Raw genomic sequence first — 25,733 nt, 5'->3', positions numbered from 1 at the left:
TGATACACAGACCCCCGGCTTTACAGACAAGGCTTAAGTCTAGTCCCAGACTAAAATGCATGTTTGAGCTGTTTTACCGAAAAGCAACTTGTACAGACATATCTTAAAATATGACTCAGTGCCATTGTTTTGTCTCAAGATGCACACCAGTTTTTTTCTAAGGCATGTTTATAAACGCTACTTAAATGTCCTAATTGTGCTAAAGCCTAATCCTGGCTTAATCTAAGCCCTGTCTGTGAAACCGGGCCAATATACAAAATTAGTGTCCTGAAGCAAAACCAGTTGAGAACCACCGTACTAGAACATCAGTTGCCTTGTTTAAAAAAAAAAAAAAAAAAAAAAACCATCTACTAACTACACAGGTTACCACCTAAAAAACAAAAATCAGCCTGATCTGCATCAATCAAAATCATGTTTGTAGCCTACAGTATTACCGTGTTTGAATGTAGATAACTGAAAGGGGATCCCTTTAAATGTTTGGATTATAAAAATACTGCTTGCATTCAGTGGCTTTTCCCCCCTGCGAGCATCCGTTGCGTGATAGAAGCTAGCGTCGGATTGACAAAAACAATTATTTAAAAAAAAATCATACACTCCGATGATATTGTTTATTTTATATAAATACGGATGGAGAACTTTAGTGGAAACAATGGTTAGTCGTAGAAGCTTATTCAGTCCGTTACAATGGAGAAACATTACTAGCTACTCAAATTAATCAAAGTATGTAATGCAAATGTCGTACGCAGGAACGCATGAGATTTGAGAATATGCTTTACGAAATCACGCCACAAAAGATTAAATGAAACTGATATCATCTGTCGTGACGCACTGATCACTCCAAAACTATCGCAATACTTGAATACTTTATTTGCCTGCTGTATCAAAAGTTCTGTTGTGTATAATAATGCTCATAATCTTCGCGTTCAGATGCAATATTGTGCACGGATGCTGATGAGATCTGCACGTCGCCGAGGTCTTCCGTTCGTAATGCTAGCTTGCGCTAGCCGTTTATGATTTGGGGTGTTTTGTTGTTAAAGAGATAGTTCACCCAATACGATGGCAAATATATTTTTAATATTCTTTGAATCTATTGAAATGCTTAGTTGTTTTCTGAGCTGAGTTTCTCCCGTGTAAACGTTAATTATAAACAGCAGACGTCGTCTACAATGGTACTCTTGAAGAAGCGTCAGTTTCTGGTCTCTAACGTACTTTTCTTACCCGGCATTGTCACATCACTGGAATACAACGTTGTACATGCAGTTCTGGCTAAATAATCCTCATTCTGCGAAACTTTTGCAACATTTACACGCAGCTTCTTGGAGTCATTACGCAAAAAGGGTAGCATTAGCTAGTCATTATCTTACGATAACTGAATTTCCACAGCGTCAAATGCACATGCGCTAAATTTTCCCCCAAAAAACTTGCCTTACCAACTAGAAACAAAAGTTAAACGCCGCCATACACTCCTCTGGCCTTTTATAAAAAAAATGTCCTCTATAAGTTCTGGATCGTTTGTTATTAATTTCCATTCAACACTGTTCTTTTCAGTCAGAATGCAAGTGTGGAGAGCGCTAAATGATTTAATCACATTGAGAACATACTTCAAATATGTTAATTCTCTTGAAAAGTGCCAAAAATAAAAACCTTGGTATATTGTTATATCTTGGTTATCGACATATTTAATTGTTGCACTGTAATTTTATTACTACGGTTAATTTTTTTCCTATATGAATTTTAAAAAAAGAAAAAAAAGTGGTAACGAGTGGATTTATACTGATTAATTTAACATTGAAAAAGGTTCTTTTATTTGTTTTAACATTTTTCTTGGACCATTTATTCACTCTTTTCCTCTATTTTGATCTGATCAGAAGGAGTGACAGGTATTATCTCAATTGTTATTGAACTATTTCAATAATTTCAGTTGAATTGGTGAATTGAAACAAGTTGTCATGTTTTTCCATTCAATAAAAACTGTGCAAAGAAACCAACTGCAATGTGTTCTTAATTCAACAAATGCCTTTATTTTTTCATCCTTCTCCTTAAGAGTCAAGTTTATGTACCTCTGATTTGTAAAGTTAAATCAAGTTTGGAGAACAAAAAAAAAAAAAATGTAATCAGTGCATGTTGAAGCGTCTCAGCTTCCATAAATAACAGCAAATTTGTACCACACTGCTTCCTAATAAATAGTGAAAACAGAACTGGACTTCGGATGTTAAAACGACATGTGGAATAATGAAATGGGAGTTATAAAGATCTTGAGAATCATGGAGTTAATAATATTACTCTTTTAAGGAAAAAACTTTAGGATAAAATAATCTGCAACACATGAAATGCATATTTTCGGTTTCCAAACGTCACAATGTAATACTCACTCCGAAGAGAATCAGCAGTTTGAGTCGAGACTCGCGTGACAAACATTGAGAATCAATATTGAGCGTCAACAGACTTCAACTCAAACAGCAACATTTTTGGCCCACTTTGTAGCTGCCAGTGAAGAATAACCACATTTCTGGAAGCAGTTCATGACGGCAATTAAACAACCACAACACACCGAAATGTAAAGTTTGCCTGATTAAATTAACTCCGTTTGAATGATTATGGATTGCAGTTTTCAGGAAACAGAACTTGAGGCAACATCGAGACCAGGAAGACTTGAAAGGCAGATGGAGATGTAGTGGATGAAACACTTGGCATGGAAATTAACGTACATTCTCAAAAAAGTAATCAATCAATCAAAAAAACTAGGTGTGATGTAAAGAAAGCAAACACACTCTTGGCTCCTCGTATTGCAGGTGCGTGAAGAGACGGCCGGCCACGGGTTAGTGTTGTTTGACCCGAGGAGCCGTGACTCTACGCAGGAAACCGTACAGAAATCCAAAATTCTACAGGAAAACAAGAATTAAAATGGTTTTGTTATTACAGTAATGACATATGTATACATATATGGTCTAAGGTTACTATGATAATGACAAATATGTATAAATATATGATATGGTTACTACGGTAATGATAAATATGTATAAATATATGGCCTAAGGTTACTACGGTAATGACAAATATGTATAAATATATGATATGGTTACTACGGTAATGATAAATATGTATAAATATATGGTCTAAGGTTACTACGGTAATGACAAATATGTATAAATATATGATATGGTTACTACGGTAATGATAAATATGTATAAATATATGATATGGTTACTACGGTAATGATAAATATGTATAAATATATGATATGGTTACTACGGTAATGACAAATATGTATAAATATATGATATGGTTACTACGGTAATGATATATATGTATAAATATATGGTCTAAGGTTACTACGGTAATGATAAATATGTATAAATATATGATATGGTTACTACGGTAATGATATATATGTATAAATATATTAGGGATGTCCCGATCCGATCACGCGATCGGAAATCAGGCCCGATCACGTGGTTTCAGACTCGATCGGAATCGGAGGTTACCTCCCGATCAGGACTCGGATATATGTAAATTAGGGGTGTAACGGTACATGTATTCGTAATTATTGAACCGTTTCGGTACGAGGCTTCCGGTTCGGTGCGCATACAAACCGAACGATTCCTAGGACCATTTTTTCCTGCAGACAAAATCCGCGCTGGCGCGATCACCACAACGTTGCGCAACATCAAATGGCAAACGTAATGAAAGCGGAACGAAACTGCGCTTCTCATTATATTGTGCTTAACGGACCATTTTCAGTTCAGACCAGCAACATCTGTGCAGCGCGAGATCAAGCGACACTGTGCTAAGAGATCCAGTGAAGAAAACATTTGCATTCGCCACTGAAGTAATAACATCGCTGCGAGATCTAGTGAGAAGCATTCACATTTCTCCGTTATTAACCGTAGATCTCTATTAGATCAAACAGCGCTGACGTGGGAACCAGGAGAAACATTGTGCCGTGAATGAACATGGATTTAATGTTGCACTTCAAAACTCAAATATTATATAAATATATAATTAAATGTTATTTTTAATGTGATTACCAACACATTATTTGTTCATCCTTCAAAGATTACCCCCATTTATAAACCTGAAAGTTTCAAGATGTAGGAAAACTCAAACTTATTTAAAAATAGTTTTTCTTTTAATAAATAGGAAATTTCTCTGGCATTTCTTTCTTTTTGCTGTATCGTGTCGAACTGAACCGCAAATTTTGTGAACTGTTACACCCCTAATGTATATATATTCTCATTATTTTTTTATACACTTTTTAAAACATTTTTATTTTTTGTTTACATGCCTGCCGGGTATTTTAAGTTGAGGTGCTATTAGTTTTTATATTAGACTTCTATATTTACTCTTGCACTAAAGTCAAAAAGTGAAGATTTTATGTTATTTATTACTTGATTGTTCAAGCTACCTCACAGAAGTGCTCTGTTTGTTAACAGAATTGTTGAATGTTAAAATAAGTTGAATTAAATAAAAAATAAGGAACATCCTGGATCTGTTTTTTCTCTCTTCTTTATTATTTTTTTTTGTATTATATAAGAATCGGATCGGGACTCGGTATCAGTAGATAGTCAAAATCAAATGACTCGGAGGCAAAAAAACCTGATCGGGACATCCCTAAAATATATGGTCTAAGGTTACTACGGTAATGACAAATATGTATAAATATATGATATGGTTACTACGGTAATGATAAATATGTATAAATATATGGTCTAAGGTTATTACGGTAATGACAAATATGTATAAATATATGATATGGTTACTACGGAAATGACAAATATGTATATATATAGTATATGGTTACTAAGGTAATGATAAATATGTATAAATATATGGTCTAAGGTTATTACGGTAATGACAAATATATGATATGGTTACTACGGAAATGGCATGTATATATATAGTATATGGTTACTATGGTAATGACAAATATAAATATATGGTCATCATTACGGAAATGACAAATATGTATAAATATATGATATATGGTTACTACAGTAATGACAAATATGTATAAATATATGTCATATAGTTATTTTTGTAATGACATGTATAATATGTTTTTTACAGTAATGAGAATTATATATAAATATATGTTATATGGTTGTTACAGAAATGACAAATATGTATAAATGGTATCTGGTTATTACTGTAATAACAAACAGGTATAAATATGTTTATTATGATAATGACAAATATGTATAATATATGGTTATTACGAAAATAACAAATATATGTATTTTTTCCAGTTTTTTTGGTTATTGCAAACAAAAACTGGGACCATAAATAATATTTCCGTTCCTTTAAATAAAAATTAATAAAAACTATGTAAACATATTTTTTAAAACTAATAAAAATGAGAAAACAACAAAATTACTAAGACTTTAACAATAAAAAATTAAAAAAATTATAATAAAAATATTAACAACTATAGTTGTATCTCAATCATACTAAAATAACAGTGATATATATAAAAAAATATATATTTATACAATAACTAATGAGAACATGTTGTGAAAATGTGCTTAATTGTCTTGAAAACATGTGGTTAGATATAACAACATAAAATATAAAAAATAAAATGGCAAAAAAAAAGCATTTATATGATAAAATATAATATATTTATTTATAGATTGTTTATAGATGGCATCGCAGTAATAAGAACATGTTGTGATATGTATTATTAATATAATATAAATAACGTCTAATAATATATATATATATATATAAAGTAAAGATAAAACAGGTTAAAAATATAACATTTATATTATAAAATAATGTGAAATGTGACCTGGACAATATATGATGCATGCGAAGAACACAAAAAAAATTGTGTGAACTAAATTTCCAGAATATTAGTCTTACCAGGACGGCCAAATACAGCACTCCAAGATAAGCTGCGATACAGGCGGCGAGCAGCAGGTCAAAGATCGCTGGTTTTACCCTGGTGTGTGTCAAATGCAACAACATTATTCAAACAGCAATTTTAATGTAGGGTTACGGCCATTTTTAACCCTGGGTTAAGCAACATTTAGCACTTGTAAAGCTGAACGGGGTCAGTTATTAAGGTTATTCACCAAATGTCAACTCGTCTTTAGTTTAAACCTGCTTTCAATTCATTACTAACCCAGGTTTAATTATGAAATCCATAATAATATAATGTTTAATAATCCTAGATTAACACTGCAAACCTTAAAGGGATAGTTCACCCAAAAATAAAAAAGTCTGTCATCATTTACTCATCCTCAAGTTGTTTCAAACCTGTTTGAGTATCTTTGTTCTGCTGAACACAAAAGAAGATATTTTGAGGAATATTTGTAAGCAAACAAATATTCTTTATCCATATATTTTTTATCCATTGCTTCACAACTGTTCGGTTACAAACATTCTTCAAAATATCTTCAAAAAAGTGTCATTTTGAAGTGAACTATCCCTTTAAAAGGTTGAAAAGAAGTTTTATTGACAGTCTCACCTATAAGCATTCATGGTCTGCTTAAGTTGATCATAAAAGACAAATTCAGGATCCCTGTCAACAAATGACAACAAAAAAACCCATTAAGCTCTGAATATCCATTAGAAATGAACACGGAAAGAGCGAGCGCTTCACCTCTTGTCGGCTCGGACCAGATGCCTCTTGACGTCCTTCAGATAGCGGTTCAGGTAATACTCCAGTGTGTTAACTATGCTACTGTCTTTATCCAGCAGCTGTGCGGCCCGTGGCTGTGCCGTCAGCCAGTCCACCAGTGACTCCAGCTGGTCCTCCTGCACCTGCTGTTGGGAATACAGGAGCGCACTTAAATACTTAAGGGTTAATGACCGACGAGGTGTCCATTGTCAGGTATTAACGGACGACGGCGAGGCGTGAACCGTCCGACGCGCAGCGGAGTCCATTAATACCTGACATGGACACCTCGAAGGGCATTAACCTGCTAATACCACGATCACCTGCCAAATAACACATTAGTTTATATTTTAATTAGTTTTACAATCGAAATCTAAAGTTTTTACAAACAATAACTTGGTTTCCCTGGTTACGCCTGACGGTTTATTTAGCAAGCGGAGATATTTATAGTGCGCTCAGCTCGGAGAAGCCTTCAGTTTAGCTAACTTACAAGCCAGAAACTTCACATGTTTTTTTCCCTGTAAGTTAGGCTTGTCTAGCCATGGGCGTTACACTTTCATTTTATTTAACCTATAATTAAAACACACAGGTAGGCGTAGTATAACGGCTAACTAGATGTTTGTTTTGATACAATAAATGGTAACCGGATACGTTGACTGCCTGTTGCTATGGTTACTCACAGATTTTTTATTAATCTCGAACGGTAAACAGTCAGTTTCACCAGAACTCCTTTACTAGGTGTCCTCTATCACCCTGCAGCCAATCAGAATCGAGTATTCACCCAGACCATGGTATAAAGAACAACAAACACCAGGAACAACACATCACGTTTACAGCGACAAAAGCAAACATGCTGAGAAGTGTGTAAGAAAGACAGCTAGTGGTGGAAATAGGTACTGCAGTCCAAATTCAAAATATCAGAGACCCCCCTACTAGAACAGGTTTTTCTGCTTGATTGTTGATGAATAGCAACTTCTTTTTAAGGCGAGACACTACAGGTGAATAGGGTAATTTTTTTAACTAGCAGATATCACCATGAAACTTTCCCAGTTGATTACCTACATTAAGATGAGGAAAAAAAATGTATTACAAGTTCTGTAATTGAATGTTTAAATATGCAAATTAGGCATTAACTAATTAAATATGCGCTAATTTGCATATATTTCAAAAAGTGAAATCTGAGTATTGGATAAAGCCAGGTTCAAAATTATTTTTTCATTGTGTTCACATATTAGATGGGAAAAAAATTACAGAGGGATTTATGGATATCTACTTTTGTTATCCTATAAATCAGAATCAATAGCCTTAAAAAAATGATTTTTGCCATGTTTTTTTGAATAAAATGTTATATAAATCGGGCTAGGAATAATATATTTACAAATCCCTCTGTAAATGTCTTCATAATATAACTAGGTACACGACTGGAAAGTTTGGTGTGTATAGGTGCTACCGAAGTGGAGATTTCGGACTTTGAGTATGAGAGAAAAGTAATTTTGAGAAAACGGGCTTAAAAGATTTAGCATCAGCCAATGAGATTGCGCATTTGCGCCCTTTTACTTTCACGATTGGTTGCTGATAAAAAGGAAATGACCATATTTGGATCCAACAACATTGTACAAGAGAGAGAGAGAGCTTCAGCTTTCTAACGGTGTGTGTGCTGACAGGGTGCAGATCGCGATCGCGGAGCAACGGATGATTTAGATCGCCAACTTTTGATGAATTTATGATAAATCTACAGACGCAAACAGACAAAGTGCAGTAAAATAAAGACCTAAATGTGTATTTCGGACTTTTTTTCACCACAAGTCTGAAAGAAGACATGTTTTGAAGACAAATATCCCGAAATCTCAAAATTGACCAGTGAAAAAAAAAAACTGTTTTTGCCTGCCGTGTCTCGCCTTAACTGCTATAACGTTAACTGTTGTGAGTTAAAATAATCACCTAATTTTTTCAACCTAAAAATGACCTCTGCACTGGACTAAATATATGTATAATATATGACTGCCGAGTCGCTTTCACCCCAAAATGGCGGACGGGTAGGGCTGCTGCTGGGCGCTGGTGTTGCAATGGAACGTTCTATTGGCTTTCACTTCTTCAATATACGTTCTTTGGTAACGCTCTGTTTACTTCCTGTCTCTATGAAGCCCCTCCTCCTGAAAAGCACACTGTGCTCTGATTGGTCAGCTTGAGCGAAGTGATGTGATTGGTCGAGCGCTTTGTGTTTGGGAAATGTCCCGCCCCTTTCCATAACCGCCAGTTTAACACACTACTAACTCACTCAACCAGGCCCCGCCCCTTTATTCTGCATATGAATTATTATAATAAGGAATATTGTGACGTGTTCGTTCCCGGACGAAACTCAAGACTACAATGAGTACAATGAATTCAGGTTGTTTTGTAACTTAAACGTTTTGTTTATAACTTTGCGGAGCTTTTTCATGCTCAAACAGCAACATTACACGCTAAAGAAAGATGAACATAGACAGCAGATTTTGGGAAGTTTATAATGTCATCCGTCCATCTTGTCATACTCACCATCTGTTCAGTGAAGATCTCCAGGTCTCCGCTGGCACCCTGGGTGAAACAGGACAATTACCACACGATTAAAAGCCACATTTTGAGCTTCATGATGGCAAATGGTAGGGCTGCACAATTAAGGGAAATAAAACCAAAATTGTGATATGTCTTAGTGCCATTATTTAATCACAAAGTCTACAATTTAACAAAAAAAAAATAGTGTTGAAAAAATATTGCATTGTAAAATAAAATAACTATTCTTTATTATTAGTAGCAGTAAAAAAAACTAACTTAAATACTCCATTTCTTTATTTTACAGTAAAATATTACAACAATAATATTTCTCATTTTGTGTAATATTGTTATTTGGTAATAAAATAATGACAAAATGTCTAATAAATGTAAACTATAATATAAATTTAATATTTATAATATTTTATTATTACTATATTGTAAACTATAATATAAATTTATTATTTATAATATTTTATTATTACTATATTATATATAATAAAATAATCTAAAAAATACACTGTTTAAAAATCAGTCAAAACAGTGTTTACTATTTTAACTAATATTACTATTTAGCAATAATAATAAAATATTTCTAAATAAATATATCTAAATAAATGTAATAAATCTAAATTATATACAGTATATATTATATATATTTATAATTAAATATATACTGTATATAATTTATATTTATTACATGAATATGACAAGCTTCATATATATATAAAAATAATGACCAGTTTAAAAAAAAAAAAAACACATTATAAATCTAAATCTTTATAAAAAAAAAAAAAAAAAAAAAAAAAAAAATCAATAAAAATTAAATTACCGGTAGTTAAATCGTAATTAAATAATTACATTGTAATTAGTATTTTTTGTGTGGTTTTAAAAAGAACACCCCCCACACACATACACACAAAATGTTTATAAAAACAAATGAAATGTAAATACATATCAATATTTGCAATGAAAAAGCCAAATGAAGATGATGCCGCATTACTTTCTCCGTCAGGTTGTATATCACTCTCGCCAGCGTTTCTGCGATGACTTTAGTGTTGCGAGTGAGTTTCGCCAGATCCACGTGAGGCCTACGAGAAACGAGAAACGCAACAAACACGACATCATCAATGGCAGCAACCAATCAGCGGCGAGGGAGGGAACTAACGGTGTGGCGGCAGAGAGAGAGCACCAATCATCACCCACCCAGCGGTGGCCTGTCCCGACACTGACCGCATGTCCATGATGGAGTGGCGCTCGGCGCTGCGGTGGCTCTCCAGGCGGGACAGGGTGAAGGCGGGCAGGCGGCGGATGCCGAAGCGCTCATGTTCCCACGCCAGCGTGTCGTCCGCCAGGTTGATCTTCTTGTGGACCATTGAGAACTTCAGCTCGGGGTGCTGATGGGCCGCCACCTGACAGTGAGAGATGATGATGACCCGCCAATGCGTTTGACATCACAAGGACTTTTCCGTATTAAAGAAAGAACCATTCTAGTCGACTAGTCGTCGTTCATTTAAAGGTGCAGTGTGTAATTTTTAAAGACATCTAGTGGTGAGGTTGAGAATTGCACCCAACAGAAATTACGGTGGCAGACAAAGCCAGTTAACCAATGAGCTTTCTTTACAAAGACAAATTAAGAAATTAGGTTTAGGCCTACTTAATTATTCAGTAAAACGATGTTACTGTGGATATTATTGTTACTTGTTCAGCATATTCGCTGACTTTGTAGCTTCTTTGCACGAAGAACGACATAGTGACGAAGCGTGTTTGTCCGTTTGGGGCTACCGTAGAAACATGTAAACATTTGCTGGTAACGTTATCTGTGTTTTCGGCTGCAGATATTAAGACAACGATGCTGACTCGTCATCTCCGCGCCTATCTGCACGGTTCATACGGATTACCGTATTTTCCGCACTATACGGCGCACCGGATTATAAGGCGCACCTTCAATGAATGACCTATTTTAGAACATTTTTCATATATAGGGCGCACCGGATTATAAGGCGCATAAGATACTGCAGTCAAACGTTTGACTGGGTTTGCGTTATCCACTAGATGTCAACAAATGTCAACAAAACAGTCAGATAAAGTCAAACTTTATTAAGCGTTCTGACAACTCCGTTCACTCCCATGGTAACGTTGTTCAAACGTTAAAGGAAAACTCCGGTCAATTTTAACATTGAGCTCATTTTTTGTAAATTGGGAGTGCTGTCAGTACAGATAACAACGACAAAAACCGGTGTTGCCTACACCGTGTTATCCTCTTTTTAAAATTTGCACCCTGTTGACTTAAACGGGACAAGTTTTAAACCTGCTTTTAGCCTCTTAACAACCTTAATGTGTCATTACAAGTGCACAGCCGAGCCATGTGAGTGAACACGGTGAATCTGACTGCACATACCCGTATTTTCTTCCTGTTTTCGGTCGAAGTCCACAGTAGGCGATTGTCGAGTGAGTGCGCGATCATTGGTAACTAAGCAACAGCGGAGACTCAGACTGTCAGCTGTCAGCCGATGACGGTGCTGTGTGGTGTTCTGAGAATATCAGCTCAAATGGATAGTTCATCCGAATCAGATGTTGAACACACGGAGGAGGTTTGATCGCGCGCGCGCGCGAACTCGACAATCGACTATTGTGGACTTCGGCTGAAAACAGGAAGTAAATACGGATATGTGAGCTGGCTGAATAAAGAGACTATTCCTGCCTTTGTGAAAGCTCGGATCACAGTTGAGACTGATATATCAGCCCAGGCATCCACGATCCATTGGCAGATAGTGGCGTAAGTCGCCCCGCGCTGTCTCCCCGGCTTGGTGAACGTGTGTTCACCATCCATATATAAGGCGCTCCGGATTATAAGGCGCACTGTCGTTTTTTGAGAAAATTAATGGCTTTTAAGTGCGCCTTATAGTGCGGAAAATACGGTACATAATCTGAGAATTTGTATTTTCCATTTGAATCGGTTCATTCAAATGTAGACATTTCAAGCTTTCTACAGATATATTCCTCATGTCTGTGAGGCAGGCATACGCAGAGTTTCGATTTCGGGTCATTCATTGTGATGCGCACAAGTTCACCGAGACCTAATCGACAGAAAGCGCCATTATTTTACAAAAGCGAAATGTTTTGTTGTTATTGTGAGTTAAAAATAAAAATAAGAAAAGTAGACCCTTTACAGTTTGCCTTGCTCTTAAAGGGATACTCCACTTTTTTTGGAAATAGGCTTATTTTACAACTCCCCCAGAGTTAAACTGTTGAGTCTTACCGTTTTTGAATCCATTCAGCCGATCTCCGGTTCTGGCGGTACCACTTTTAGCATAGCTTAGCATACATCATTGAAGTGCTGCACTACACGCCTGCTGCTCTCATGGTACGGCAGTGAAGTTTCTGTATTATTACGCAGGAATGAGAGTATAGTTCCTAGCCATATCAGCCTAGAAAATCGCAACTTTACATTTTCCGTCGGTCTTAGTGCACGATGTAGTCCAGTTTTAAATAAGGAAAAATATCGAAACACTTTGGTCATTTTTTTTTTTAGAAACGCTAATGGTCTTGTCCACTTCAATGATGTATGCTAAGCTATGCTAAAAGTGGTACCGCCAGAACCGGAGATCGGCTGAATGGATTCAAAAACGGTAAAACTCAACAGTTTAACTCTGGGGGAGTTGTGAAATGAGCCTATTTCCAAAAAAAGTGGAGTATCCCTTTAAGTGTATGACCAAAAAATGACAGAGTATTTTAAGTTAAACTGAAGTGATGTAAGTCATGCAGTGAGAGCTCTCCACACAAACACTTGAATACGCCCTAACAATAGCGCACATCTGTCTAGGTTAGCATTAGAGCGAGCGGACTTCATGTTTCAAGTGATTAGCCATATTTAAGGTTGATAAATGATAGGCCAATAACGATCTGTCCGTTACAGATTTCGGGAGGTTGTTTTTTTTCTTTCTGCGACTAACCGACTAATAAAATGGTGGTTTTTATTAGCGGTTACTCCACTATTAGGGGGCAGCCCTACTCCGGGAATATTTCTCAGTAGCGAGCGGATAGTCTTACGGTCTCCAGCTCTTTGAGGAGGGTGTGCTGTGGGCTTCCCTCTTTCGGTGGCTTGGACACATGGAGGTGAAGGTTGTCGCTGTTACCCAGAGTGTCCAGACACAAAACAAACGCCACGTTGTCCTGGAGAAGACTGGAGTCTGAGAGACGAGGACGAGGTCAAAGCTTTAGTCTTTTCTCTTCAATTACATTGGTTTTAAACAGCTTGCGTTTTGCACAATTGTTATTGTTGTTATTATTACTAAATGAATGCTATTAACCCTCTGGGGTACTTCATTTTAGAGTCACACTCAGGACCTTCGGGTCAAAAATGACCCGGAGGGCGGCATTAAGATACATTTTATTTGAGTAAAATCAATGAAATATATTTTTGTTCAATAATATTTTTCTTTTCTTTTTTGGTGTTGAGATAATTTTATGATTTATAATTAATATTTATGCAATAATTAAGACCCATTTTTTCCCATTGAACATAATAGAAAATTTATATATATATATATATGTATATATATATATATATATATATATATAAAAAATTTTTTTATTAAAGCTGTATTTCATTTTAGAGTCAAGTCTAGGCCTCATGAAAGCAATTTTTGAAATGAGATCGGAGCCATCTGGTGGACACACTGAGCATTTTTATCACGCAATAGCACATTTTTACCACTAGTGGATTTACAGCTCTCTGTAGAAACCTATGGTAGAAACACTCTAGTGAATTTTTCATATATTGTTTAATTTTTTTCAGGTTGTTGATTTGAATATATAATAACAGATTCTCACAGACTATTTTTGTCATTTAAAAAAAAAAAGAAAAAGAAAAAGAAATGTTGTGTGCTTTTTTTTCTGCATCCTGGATGTTTTGTAGATTGTATGCACAAAAAAACTCTGTATTTTCACATTTTTGCCAATTTCCCATTCATTTCCTATGGGGGTCATTTTTGACCCGAAGGTCCTGAGTGTGACTATTTTGTTTTAAGACCACTTAGACTTTTCAAATCCTGTCCCCAATTTTTTTGGGTGTTCATATACCAAGTACCAAAAAAGTCACCAAGTTAGTTCGGACCATTCCGATGAAGCTACCATTTTTAACATTTTTTTTTAAAAACGCTTCGGGACATTTTTGTCCCGAAGTACCCCAGAGGGTTAAAGTAAGAACTATCACTATTGTAAGTATTTAAGACAAACAATATTATAATATTTGATTTGGAAATTTAGGAGCACAATGGAAATATATCTAAGATTTGCCTTTTCTTAAAAGTATTTATTTTTTATTTTTTATAAAACTATAAAACTAAAGTATTGTAATATTTGACAATAAAATATTTTTAAAAAACAATACAAATTAAATCAAATACTTTCCGTGATAAAGGGAAACTAGAAGACATTTAAAAGTACAATTATTTCATATTAGCAGCATATTTTTCCTAATAAAGATTGCAATTAATTTTTTTTAAAGCTTCAGATTTGCTGCGTATTATCATTGTTAATATTATTATTACTAAATAACCAAATAAACAATATTAAATTAAGTAAGAAATATTACTATTGTAAAATATTGAGGTAAGACAAATAATATATATATATTTTTTTTCAATTTAGGAGCACAATGAAAATATATCAAATACTGAAGTAATTGAATTAGTGTTTCAAATATTTCTATAAAATATATTTATTTATTTAATTATGGAATTATGTATATTTTTAACACAGACTTAAAGGCCAATAATTATATATTATAATAAATTACAATTATACATTTTTACAAATAATTTAAAAAATGCAAATATTAAAAAAAAGCATATTGTGCATTTTAATATATGTAAATATGTTGTATTGTGCAAACCAAATACCATTTTACATAATTTACTATTAATATTAAATAATAATAAAACATACAGCACTTCATTTAAACTATATTAGCTGTGCACGTTGATAAACAGTTGATAAACATCTATTTTTAATGGCAGATGCGTGTGAGTGTGGTTCGTGAGGTCACGCTCGCACCTGTGTGATCCAGATTGTCCTCCAGCCAGCGTTTAGTGCCTTGGTAGTTAAACTTCCCGCCTCCCGACAAGAAAAACAGCAGGTTGTATCTATAAAAAAGACGGGTTTTTTTGTAAAGCAGCACAGAAATCAGTTTGAAGCCTCTGTTTTACTAAACGAAGCCAAGTGTTACCCTGCATGCGTCCTCTTGTAGGAGTAGAGTCTGGAAAACAGTCTCGCGAGCTCCAGCAACACAGCCACTCCGCTACCATTCGAGTCCGCGCCGTACGACAGCCACTGAAACAAAACACACTCAATCAAGGTTTGAAATAACACCCGCCAAGTGTGGGTGAAAATCAACTGTGGCGGGTAACGCTGTCGAATCACGAGCCAATCTGGCGTGTTAGTTACAATGTTTACTCACTTTGCTGGGGAAGTTTGTGTAAGATTTGGCGCAAATACTCATCATGATATATTAAAAACAGCGTATTGCTCAGAATCTGCTCATATCTGGCTTACTTGAACACACATGATGATATAAAATTGATATGAGTGATCACATGGATTTAGACCTATATTGTATTAATACTAAGCGTTCACAGGCAAATTTGCTTTATGTATTTCCCCGGTGTCGAAATCAGGCTCATATAAATGTCAGGAAACACGATTCCTGTCAGCATCTCAGTATCCAGAATCACTGGATCTTTGGTCAGTCGTAAGAAACACTATATCGAGTCCAACCTTTAGTTTAAACCGATAATCATTTGTTTGACTGGCGTTTTGGCAGTTTCCCCTGTTAACTCCAGTCACTCAGCAGCTCTTCTGCCTCTCAGTCCGGCTGAGGAACGTCACGTCAGTGAAAGAGAGCGACACGAGGTCCTTACCGGAGCAACCCCGAAAGAGTCGTAGTGAGCAACCAGGACGATAGTGGGCAGATCTTCTCCCGCACCAGTGAGACGCCCCTGAGGACACAACAGAGATCATATGAGGGAACTCATGCTTTGCTATTTCTGAAAGGTAAACAAGTTTACTAGTTAGACTCAAAGCCATGTTGCTTATCGTTGTTGTTTGTTTTAAGTGTTTTTGTTTAGTTCTTTAACTGAGATTCATTCTCCAGACAGAATTTCGTTGTACTATACAGGTGAAACTCGAAAAATTTGAATATCGTGTTCATTTAGTTCAGTAATTCAACTTAAACTAATATATTATATAGACTCATTACATGCAACGTGAGATATTTCAAGCCTTTATTTCAAACCTTTTCACCATATTCTAATTTTGACTTTGGGGTTTTCATAAGCTGTAAGCCATAATCATCAAAATTATAACAAAAAAAGGCTTGAAATATCTCACTTTGCATGTATTGAGTCTCTATATAATATATTAGTTTCACCTTTTAAGTTGAATTACTAATTTTTCCAGTTTCACCTGTGTGTAAAATGACAATAAAGTCCAAGTTCAAGTTCATATTGAGTGCCATTTCTGCCATTTCTCACTTTAAACGTTGACAGCTGCGCAACACAAGGTCACATTTACAGTTGTAGTTTTTATTTACAAAATATCAATCTCCAAAGCACGTTCACACAACAACGCCAGCTCTTTCGTCAACACAGCATGCATGCGCCGAGATTCATATTTTGTAAATAAAGTTGTAAATTATATTTTTTGGCACATCGCTTCGTAAAATGTAGGTTAAACCACTAGAGTCACATGTCTTTACTACCTTAAATAGACTACAGCAATTAAAATAGTCAGAACATGTAGTTAATTACATGTCGTTTTGTTTAATTAGTCTGTTCAGAATTATGATCTTTCTTTTAAACAAAAATATTCTCAATTGATCCAGAATCGCGCAGCTCTACATTAACGTCTAACCTGCTGTGATGCGTCCTCATTGGCCAAGTCTGAGCAAATGATTGCTTGAATTTTTGCCACAAATTCGGCTTTAGAAGACTTTAGTCGTGGTCCAGAAATAGAAGAACTACTTTTATTATGGTTTTCAACTTTCACTAGATGATAAAGCAGCTTGAAATGTTCTTCAAAACATCATTTTGGTTCAGAGAACAAGGAAAGTCATACAGGTTTGGTAGGACATCAGGGCGAGTAAAGCCCCTTTCACACTGAGATTCAGGAAAATACATGGATCATGTGTCCCGGGATCGTTTGATTTTGGTTCATTCACACTGCCAGTGATTTTCCGGAATCTGTGAGCGCGTTCACACACACATCCCGTAAAGACACGTGACGTCAGGATGTGATAACTTAGTGCTGTGCGGTATACCGGTTCATACCGAAATCCGATGTATATTTTTAGTATGATATAAATTTTTAATATACCGCCATACCGATGTATTTAATTACACAACGTTCGCGCCGCGCGACACTGTTTCAGACGGACCCTTTACAATGTTGCACTTCTAAGCAGCGACGGCGAGGCGAGGGTAAACAGCAGTGCTCTGGTGTTACGTTACAGGGAAGATGGATGCTGCACAACTATGGCGTTATTTTCCTGTCAAATGTCGAGAGCGCATTATTGTAACGCGAAAGTACATTAATAGAATGCGCTAGCGCTAATCTCTCTGCTCCCGCGCGCCGCGCTCTCAGATACACCCTGCTCTTGTAAGAATAGGTCTATTTTCTCTGGGCTCGCTCAGAGAATCCTGCACTTAAAACGTGTTCAGTGCAATCGCGAATCTCTCCTCTTCCCCAACGTTTAAGAACGTTTTCATAACGTTCCCGTGAAGTTATAAAAACGTTATTTCTGAATGTTCTAGGAACATTCAAAACGTCCAGTTTTTTAGACGTTGTATTAACGTTATTTCTTGGTTATAAGAACGATATTCAAAACGTTATAAGAACGTTATTCAAAACGTTATAAGAACGTTATTCAAAACGTCATAAGAACGTTATTCAAAACGTTATAAGAACGTTATTCAAAACGTTATAAGAAAGTTATTCAAAACGTTATAAGAAAGTTATTCAAAACGGTATAAGAAAGTTATTCAAAACGTTATAAGAAAGTTATTCAAAACGTTATAAGAAAGTTATTCAAAACGTTATAAGAACGTTCAAATCTCCCGTTATATAAACTTTGTATTAACGTTATTTCCTGGTTATAAGAACGTTAAGAAATAACAATTTTAGGTTATACTGGGCGCAATTCTATTCTACAATATTCACTAATGACAGTAATAGACCATCCTAAGTCAATTTACTGCAGTAATTCCTCTCTCAACCAGTAGAAAAGGCTTTGAACACCTGATTATGCATAAAAAAATATATAAAAAAACTTCATAAACCGGAAAACCGGCATAATAAAAAAAAAAAAAAAAAATGAAAAAAAAAAACGTATTATCAATTTTTGGTCAAACCGCCCAGCACTATGATAACTCCTGTCAGATGTCAGTTCTGCTGATAACTCATTTCTACACGGAGACGAGTCCATGCTCCCCAGTAGCGCCACTGGGTTTGCCGAGTGGCTCGTTCCCCATATGCTGTAGAAAGGCATCACTACGACACACCCCTTACGGCATTGGTCCTGGCTTTAGTTCACAGGGACTGATCCCGGAAATGTTTCTAGGTCCCCATCCCGGCTTCAATCCCGGGACGTGTTTGGGTTCACACAGAACAGACACTCTAGCGATTTTACGGCAATTTCCCGGGATCAACGCTGTTTTCTGGTATCAGTAATACTCACCTCTAGACTGGTAATGGCCCAGTCACTGACAGCTTTACTCTGAGCTCCACTGGTCACCATCTGAAAACCATTAGCCGTCGCTGTGTGCAGCAGCACTGTGCAAAAACACACACACATTAACTATAAAACCCTTATATAAACAAACACACGGTAAAATTTCACTATATACACAATATATAATTTGATCTATATAAATATATAGACCTTTTAATAAAATAAGAAATTCAATCTAATTATTACAATATTTCTTATAATAAAACATTTTCATATAAACTACAGTAGGGGGGTGGGCGATATGAGCAAGATTTCACATCACGATATTTTTCACTGTCCGGACAATATCGATATTATATTGCGATATGAGAAAAAAAATTGGAATCACATTTTAGTACACCTTAGTTAAATTACAGGCAAAATATGTATTTTAACCCAATAACTAGAAAAAGGTGAGGGATATAATTGGACATAGACCTGAAAAATCTTTTTTTTTATTGTGCCATTATTTTTCTCAAAAAGTGCAAACGTGCAACATGAGGCAGGCCTGAATTCACTAGTTATCTCTTCCCAATTTTTATTTTGCGGGGGTCAAATAATAATAATTCGTAAGATGAGTAACACTGGAGTTTGGTTTATTGAATACGTTATAATCAATAAATATGAAATAGTGTGATTTCAGTGAGGTTTGACACTTAGGCCTAAATGAAGACAACATTATGTTAACCGAGGCTACACACTGCTAATTCAGTGGCGAGAATTTAATTGTTGTTTTTATTTATATTGTTGTCCATTTATCGAACTTCCATACCTCTTATATAGTGATTATATATTACTATGTATCAATTTACTAATGCTCACACACACTCGGTCTCTCGCCTCATAGACAGACGCTGTGTGTGTGTGTGTGCGAGAGACACGTGAGTGACAGAGACGGAGTGACAGAGAACGAATACACTGCGTGTTTTAGCGTAAAAAAATAAATGAATAACGAAACGCATTATGTGTTGGCCGGTGTTGATTCTGAATTAGTCTATGTGTGAGAAACACTGTTACCATGCTCTCTGTGTTTGATTATTAATGCCTGTGCATCACGCGAGTTGGACGCAGAGGAAAAGGTTAAACGTTCAGTTCAGCCTCGATTTTTTATCGTCATTGGTAGGCCTAGTGTTAAAAGTTGTAAAGTACCAAATTAAACAAAACAATATAACTGCGAAATTGGAATTTATGAATATCTAACGGTATTCTCGGTATCGCAAAATCCATATCATGGTACAACATAATCAGAGTTTCCGCTAGAAAAAAATGGTGCCGGTCAAAGTGACCGGCTGAGGTTTCGTTTAACGGACATTTTGATGATATGCCGGTCAAATATCGCCTCTTAATTAGTCAAGTTGAGGAAAACTGGAGGCAGGCTATGTAACTTAAAAAATGACATAATCAGGCCGTATAGAATGCAACATGTTATTATTAGCCTAACTTTCAAATAGACGGTAAAAAACATGAACGTCCGATTGGCGTCAATCAACACCAATTGTTTTTTACTATGGTTTCACACACATTCACTTTTTGAAATATTGAGGCACGGATATACCTAATACAAATAAATAAAACATCTCCAGTTAACTAGCAGATCATTCATTTAGTTCGCTATTAAATAAGAGATCTAGCGCTAAAATCAGTTGTTAGTTGCGCAATCTTCACTCGGACGCGCGTTTCAATCTATCGCCGTTGCGGAGACTCTACACAGGCGAAGCACTGCTACTCGGGCACAGAGATATCACACAACACCTGAAATAAAGCTTGCCACAAAGAACCGGCGAAAGTAATGATTATGCATGAAACATTTGAATTGTTGATAAATTGATAAAGTTGACGATGCAGACTCGCCATCTTCGCAGTAGTGAACGCGCCTGGGAGAAATGCACACTTCATATGAATAAATTCTTATTTATTAATCCAGGCAAATTTGTTGATGAAACATTGATCAAAATGAAGATACAATTTATACAAAACGAAATAAACTTTAAAGAAAGGCTTTCTACAAAACAAAACTAAATAAGTGGTCAAAATCATGTCTGACCAATTCCAAATGTTTTCCGATATATAGGCCTATTGGTGATCTTATGATCCTATCTTACTCATCTCATGCGGTTCCCTTTTCATATAGCCTAATCAACATGGATGAAATAAAAAAAATAATAACATTATATGGATGAAATAAAAAAAATAATAACATTATATTCATTTATAAATATGTATAAACGTAACGTATAATAAGTTAAAAAACTTATTTTTTTTTCACACCGCTCCGCTTTGCTCACATGCTCTGGTGTGTAGTCTAATGCATGTGTGCTGCATGTGGTGGAGGGCTGCGATTTTCGAATAATAATCAACCCAGCGATCTTCGAATATTATTTTTGCTTGAAAATTTTGTTTTGTATAAATTGTATATTAATTTTAATCAATGTTTCATCAACAAATTTGCCTGAATTAATAAATAAGAAGCAAATATAGTGGACAATATAATCAGGACACGGAGGCGCCGGCGCGTGCACACTTCTCTCTCTATAGGCGCGTTCACTACTGCGAAGATGGCGAGTCTGAATCGTCAACTTTATCAATTTATCAACTTTATCAATAATATCAATGGGCCTGGCCATATTTGAAACGTCTCACTCAATCGTTCGTTGTTTAGGTCTATATTACAGCCGTTCTAGGCGTGCGCTTTATTTGAAATGCAGCATGCGATGTTGTTTAATAACTTTCAAACGGTAGAGCCTGTTCCTTTATAACATAGCCAAAGGTCGGTGTATTTTTGCTTTATACATTTTAGGCTTATTCTCAAATTCATATTGTGATAGGGGGGCGGGATTATTACGCAATTTTAATCGGTCAATTTGACCGGAGAGATTTAATTTTGTCGGACATTTAATTTTTTTCCCGGCCAATGTCCGGTAATTACCGGACAACGGAAACCCTGAACATAATACCGGTAGTCACGTTGATACCGGTATAGCGCCCACCCCTACCGTACAGAACGTTCTTCCACAGAAACACATATTTGCGGGTACCTTCAGCTGCTGATGAAGACCCCTGTGAGGAAGAGGAGATCTGTGTCTGTGTGTAGATGGACAGCAGCTCCTCGTCCTCCAGGGCGAAGTACACGGGCACGATGGTCTCGGTGGCCAACAGCTCCGGCTCCAGCTCCATGAACTGCTACAGGGGACGAAAACAGACCCAGAATCAGCCAGGAGGGACGTCCCACACGGCACGCGCCTCTGAACGGGTCCTTAGGAGGGCTGGGACAATACATCCATGCATCGTGATTCCTGGATCGATTTTTTTCTCGATTCACGATGCATCGATATATTGTCCCAGCCCTACTCGTTAGACAGCGTTACCTGCACTATGTCCTGGGGCATAGTGGACATGTTCTGGGGCAGAATGATGACCACGGCTCCCGCAGACTGCCGGAGGGCTTTCTGGTATTTCTCGAAAGAGAAATCGGCGAGCCGCATCATCACGCATCGACGGCTGAGCACCTCGGCCTCCACCGAACGAGCCTCGGTGTTTAAAATGGCATTACGCGAACCTGCGAATCAATTCGGATTATTAATGGATCAGCCACATGAGGAAAAAAAAACTACCCATGTCATATTGCATTTTGTATCGTAGATAATGTTTGGTTACAAGTGTTTAAAGTGACAGTTACATTGTACTTACTCAAATAAGTACTGAGTAATAATAGTTAACTACATGTACTTAATATAGAGTTACGGTTAGCAGGGGCGTAGAATTTAGTAGGGACGCTAGGGACGTGTCCCTACCAATATCCAGTGACACTGATATATCCCTAGCAATAATTTCGATCAAAACTTAAAATGTATTTATATATTGATGTCCCCATCCCCACCGATTTCAAAATCAAACCTACGCCACTGACGGTTAAGGTTTGGTTTAGTTTGGTTAGTTACTTGTAATTATGCATAATTTACTCTTATTACGATAGTAAGAACATGTAGTAATGTGTAACTATGTCACCTTAAAATAAACTGTTACCAAATGTGTCTCTTCCTCCACCAAAATATATATAATTCATATGTGAGTCAATAAACATCTGTAAAACCAGTTTTGATTCATTAATTCTCATGAAGATGAGATATTTGATGAACAGAGCTGCCACATGAAGGGTTCAATGAAGGGTTATTGTCCTCAGCTAAGACTAAAGCTATTGCTAATTTAAAAATATGAAAAACTATAATAGTAATAAATACAAAAAAAAAAAAACTTTACACATAAACAGCTATGATGCAGTCACTATGGTAATACCATGTATCTTGGTGTACCATGCAAGGTTATATTTGGTAACTAAAAAAATTACTAAATTTAACTGAACTGAAATATGTTAAAGTTGGAGCACTAAAATTACTAACTAGCAAAAGATATAAACAAACTGAAATGAAGCTGAAATCAAAACACACTGAGGTAGAAAACGGACAAAAGCACATATCAAAACTAGTAAAAGTAAAATACTAAAACTGAATTTAAAAACGTAAAACTATAATAGTATAAATAATAGTGCTGCGTCAATGTGAGAGTAACGCGGTAAATACCGCGGTATGTAACATAGCACTACGACATGTGAAAGTCGATTATTAAACCATTGATTGGTTCAAACCGACAACCATTTAGTTACGAGCCTTGAAGAACGTTTTGAACCTAGAAACACTTCAAACATGGTAATACCATGGTACCAGTCTGGGGTGTTGTTAACTAAAAGGTTGTAGGTTTAAACCCCAGCGGACGTTGGTTAATAAACCACTACGCCACCACATGTGCCAAATACAAAGCGAGAGATGTTAATAAAGCATTATATGGCCATATAAAGCGTGTTGTGTCGGTTTATTACCGTAGGTTTGTCCCTGCAGGTCGTACTGCTGCATGCGGTACACACTGAACTCATGCGCCGCTTCCGCGCGCAGCGGACACACCAGCACCAGAAACAGCACCAAACTCAGCGGGAACGACCACTTTAGCATGTTCTCCAACACCTCGCTGGCCTCCTCGAACATGCTGGAGCCGGTTCGGGAGATTCCGATAGAGAGAAACGGAGAAAAAGACTGAATGAATGATTGACGGCGATCGCTCGGGCTGTCAGGCGCCGCGGTGGTGAGAGTTTCAGGCAGGCGAAATCACCGGACACCTACACATCTGCCGTACTGTAATGAGACGTTTTATTGATATAGTACGTGCCACGTTTAGCTTTTTTTTTACGTGACATATTGCGTTGAATACTCCTAGTTAAGCATGTTATATTTTTGAACATAATTACAATTTATGAAATCGTGTTCATGTGCATCGTTTTGGTGTTGGTTGGGGTCCATCAGGAATATTCACGGACTACCTCATCTGACCTTTTTCTCCAGATTTTTTTTAGCCTATTTATTTATTTAGCAAAACATACAAAATCAGTTACATTTGGGGTGGGCAGTACAATTAACAATATAAACAATGAATTACAGTATAGACTACAAAAAAAGTTGTATTTTTCTGTCATGGTTAAAGAATTCAATGCTTATAAAAGACAATACATTTTGTATATATTTGTTTGTTTCCTCAGAGAGTAACCAATGAGTCATTAATCATTTCCCTATTATTTAAAAAAAAATACAAATGTCACATTAAATAAGTGCTCTTGATGACCACTAGAGGAGTCTCCCCGGTTTCCCACAATCACTGTGGGATTTTATTACTGGTGAAATTAGTCAGAGAAGATTAACATTCACAGTTAGTCTCATATATAATATTTAACTGTGATTTTACTGAAAGATCAAGTTTGAATTCAGCTCTAAACTCAGTTAGTGATTATTAAATCAAATAATATAAAATAAATATGAAGCTCAAATACCCAACAGCAGTAGTTTGAGTGTGACATTACTCTTTGTGAAGTAAACGTTTGTCTGTTTTTTGCTTAGTTGTTGGTTCATATTTGTTGATCTATTTCTCATCTTTTGTTTGTTTACTGCTGCAGAATATTATTCACTTCACTTTTAAATTAATTAAAGTATTATAGTCTAAAAATGGTCAAATCTGAGATTATTTATTTTAATTTATTATTCAGATGTTGGCCTCTCAGGCAGTGTAATTTATATATATATATATATATATATATATATATATATATATATATATATATATATATATGATCACAATAAAACACATAATGACTTTATAAATTGTTTATTGACTGATCTGATCTCAGTTTGATGTGTTTATTCCTCAGACTCTGTCCACTGTTGTGGTCCTACTGAAGCTGTGATCCGATTGGTCCTCTCTGCTCTGGTGGGCGTGGCTACTGTCATCATTCTGGTTTATGACATCAGATCCAGAAGAGATTATTGATTTTTAATGTCTTTGTATAGAGACCTGAAGCTCCATCAGTGCTATATAATGTCAGTGTGCGACTGAAGGTTGTTAGTTTAAATTTCAACATTAAGATGTTTGATGTTCATCTCTCGTATCCATTCTATTCTATTCTAAATAATTTGAACATGATTACAGCAGTATTTCCTGTTCTTGACACATATATTCAACATCTTGGTGTGATAGTAATAATTGAGCATATTTATTAGAATATTAATCATGTGAAGATCTCAGAGGACACTTTCATACACACAGTTATAGCAGACGATCTGTTCCTGCTCCATAAAACCATTAGAGAAACTCTGAGATCAGTCTGAGAGGAGAAACAATCGAGACATTTGATCAGAAATGAAGAACAAACGTCCTGAAGAGAGTTACAGGAGAGAGCAGAGACAAACACTCTCAGGATCTCAGGACAAGATCAAACTG

General features: G+C 36.0%; 1 protein-coding gene across 2 annotated transcripts; it reads right to left on the bottom strand.

Annotated features, from left to right (window-relative positions):
- Positions 1-2,543: 2,543 nt before the first annotated feature.
- ncln (nicalin) lies at positions 2,544-24,075 on the bottom strand. 2 transcript variants are annotated; one of them, XM_056242687.1, is made up of 15 exons: positions 23,791-24,075; positions 22,283-22,473; positions 21,953-22,097; positions 18,885-18,979; positions 16,072-16,149; positions 15,381-15,484; positions 15,209-15,297; positions 13,202-13,341; positions 10,382-10,560; positions 10,152-10,239; positions 9,155-9,193; positions 6,605-6,768; positions 6,470-6,523; positions 5,863-5,941; positions 2,544-2,882 (listed from the first exon to the last, which is right to left on the bottom strand). In XM_056242687.1, the coding sequence occupies exons 1-15, from the start codon at positions 23,951-23,953 to the stop codon at positions 2,820-2,822; spliced, it is 1,671 nt and encodes a 556-aa protein (XP_056098662.1). In that variant the 5' UTR covers positions 23,954-24,075; the 3' UTR covers positions 2,544-2,819. The 2 variants fall into 2 exon arrangements, with proteins under 2 accessions (XP_056098662.1, XP_056098661.1); XM_056242686.1 differs by having other exon boundaries at positions 2,547-2,882; positions 10,355-10,560; positions 23,791-24,074.
- Between the last annotated feature and the right edge of the window lie 1,658 nt (positions 24,076-25,733).

This window comes from Rhinichthys klamathensis, unplaced genomic scaffold, assembly GCF_029890125.1.
Source record: "Rhinichthys klamathensis goyatoka isolate OS25496 unplaced genomic scaffold, OSU_Roscu_1.1 h1tg000744l_1, whole genome shotgun sequence".
NCBI lineage: Eukaryota > Metazoa > Chordata > Actinopteri > Cypriniformes > Leuciscidae > Rhinichthys > Rhinichthys klamathensis.
The sequence above is the reverse complement of the archived record's forward strand: the minus strand, read 5'-3'. Positions and strand labels throughout refer to the sequence as shown.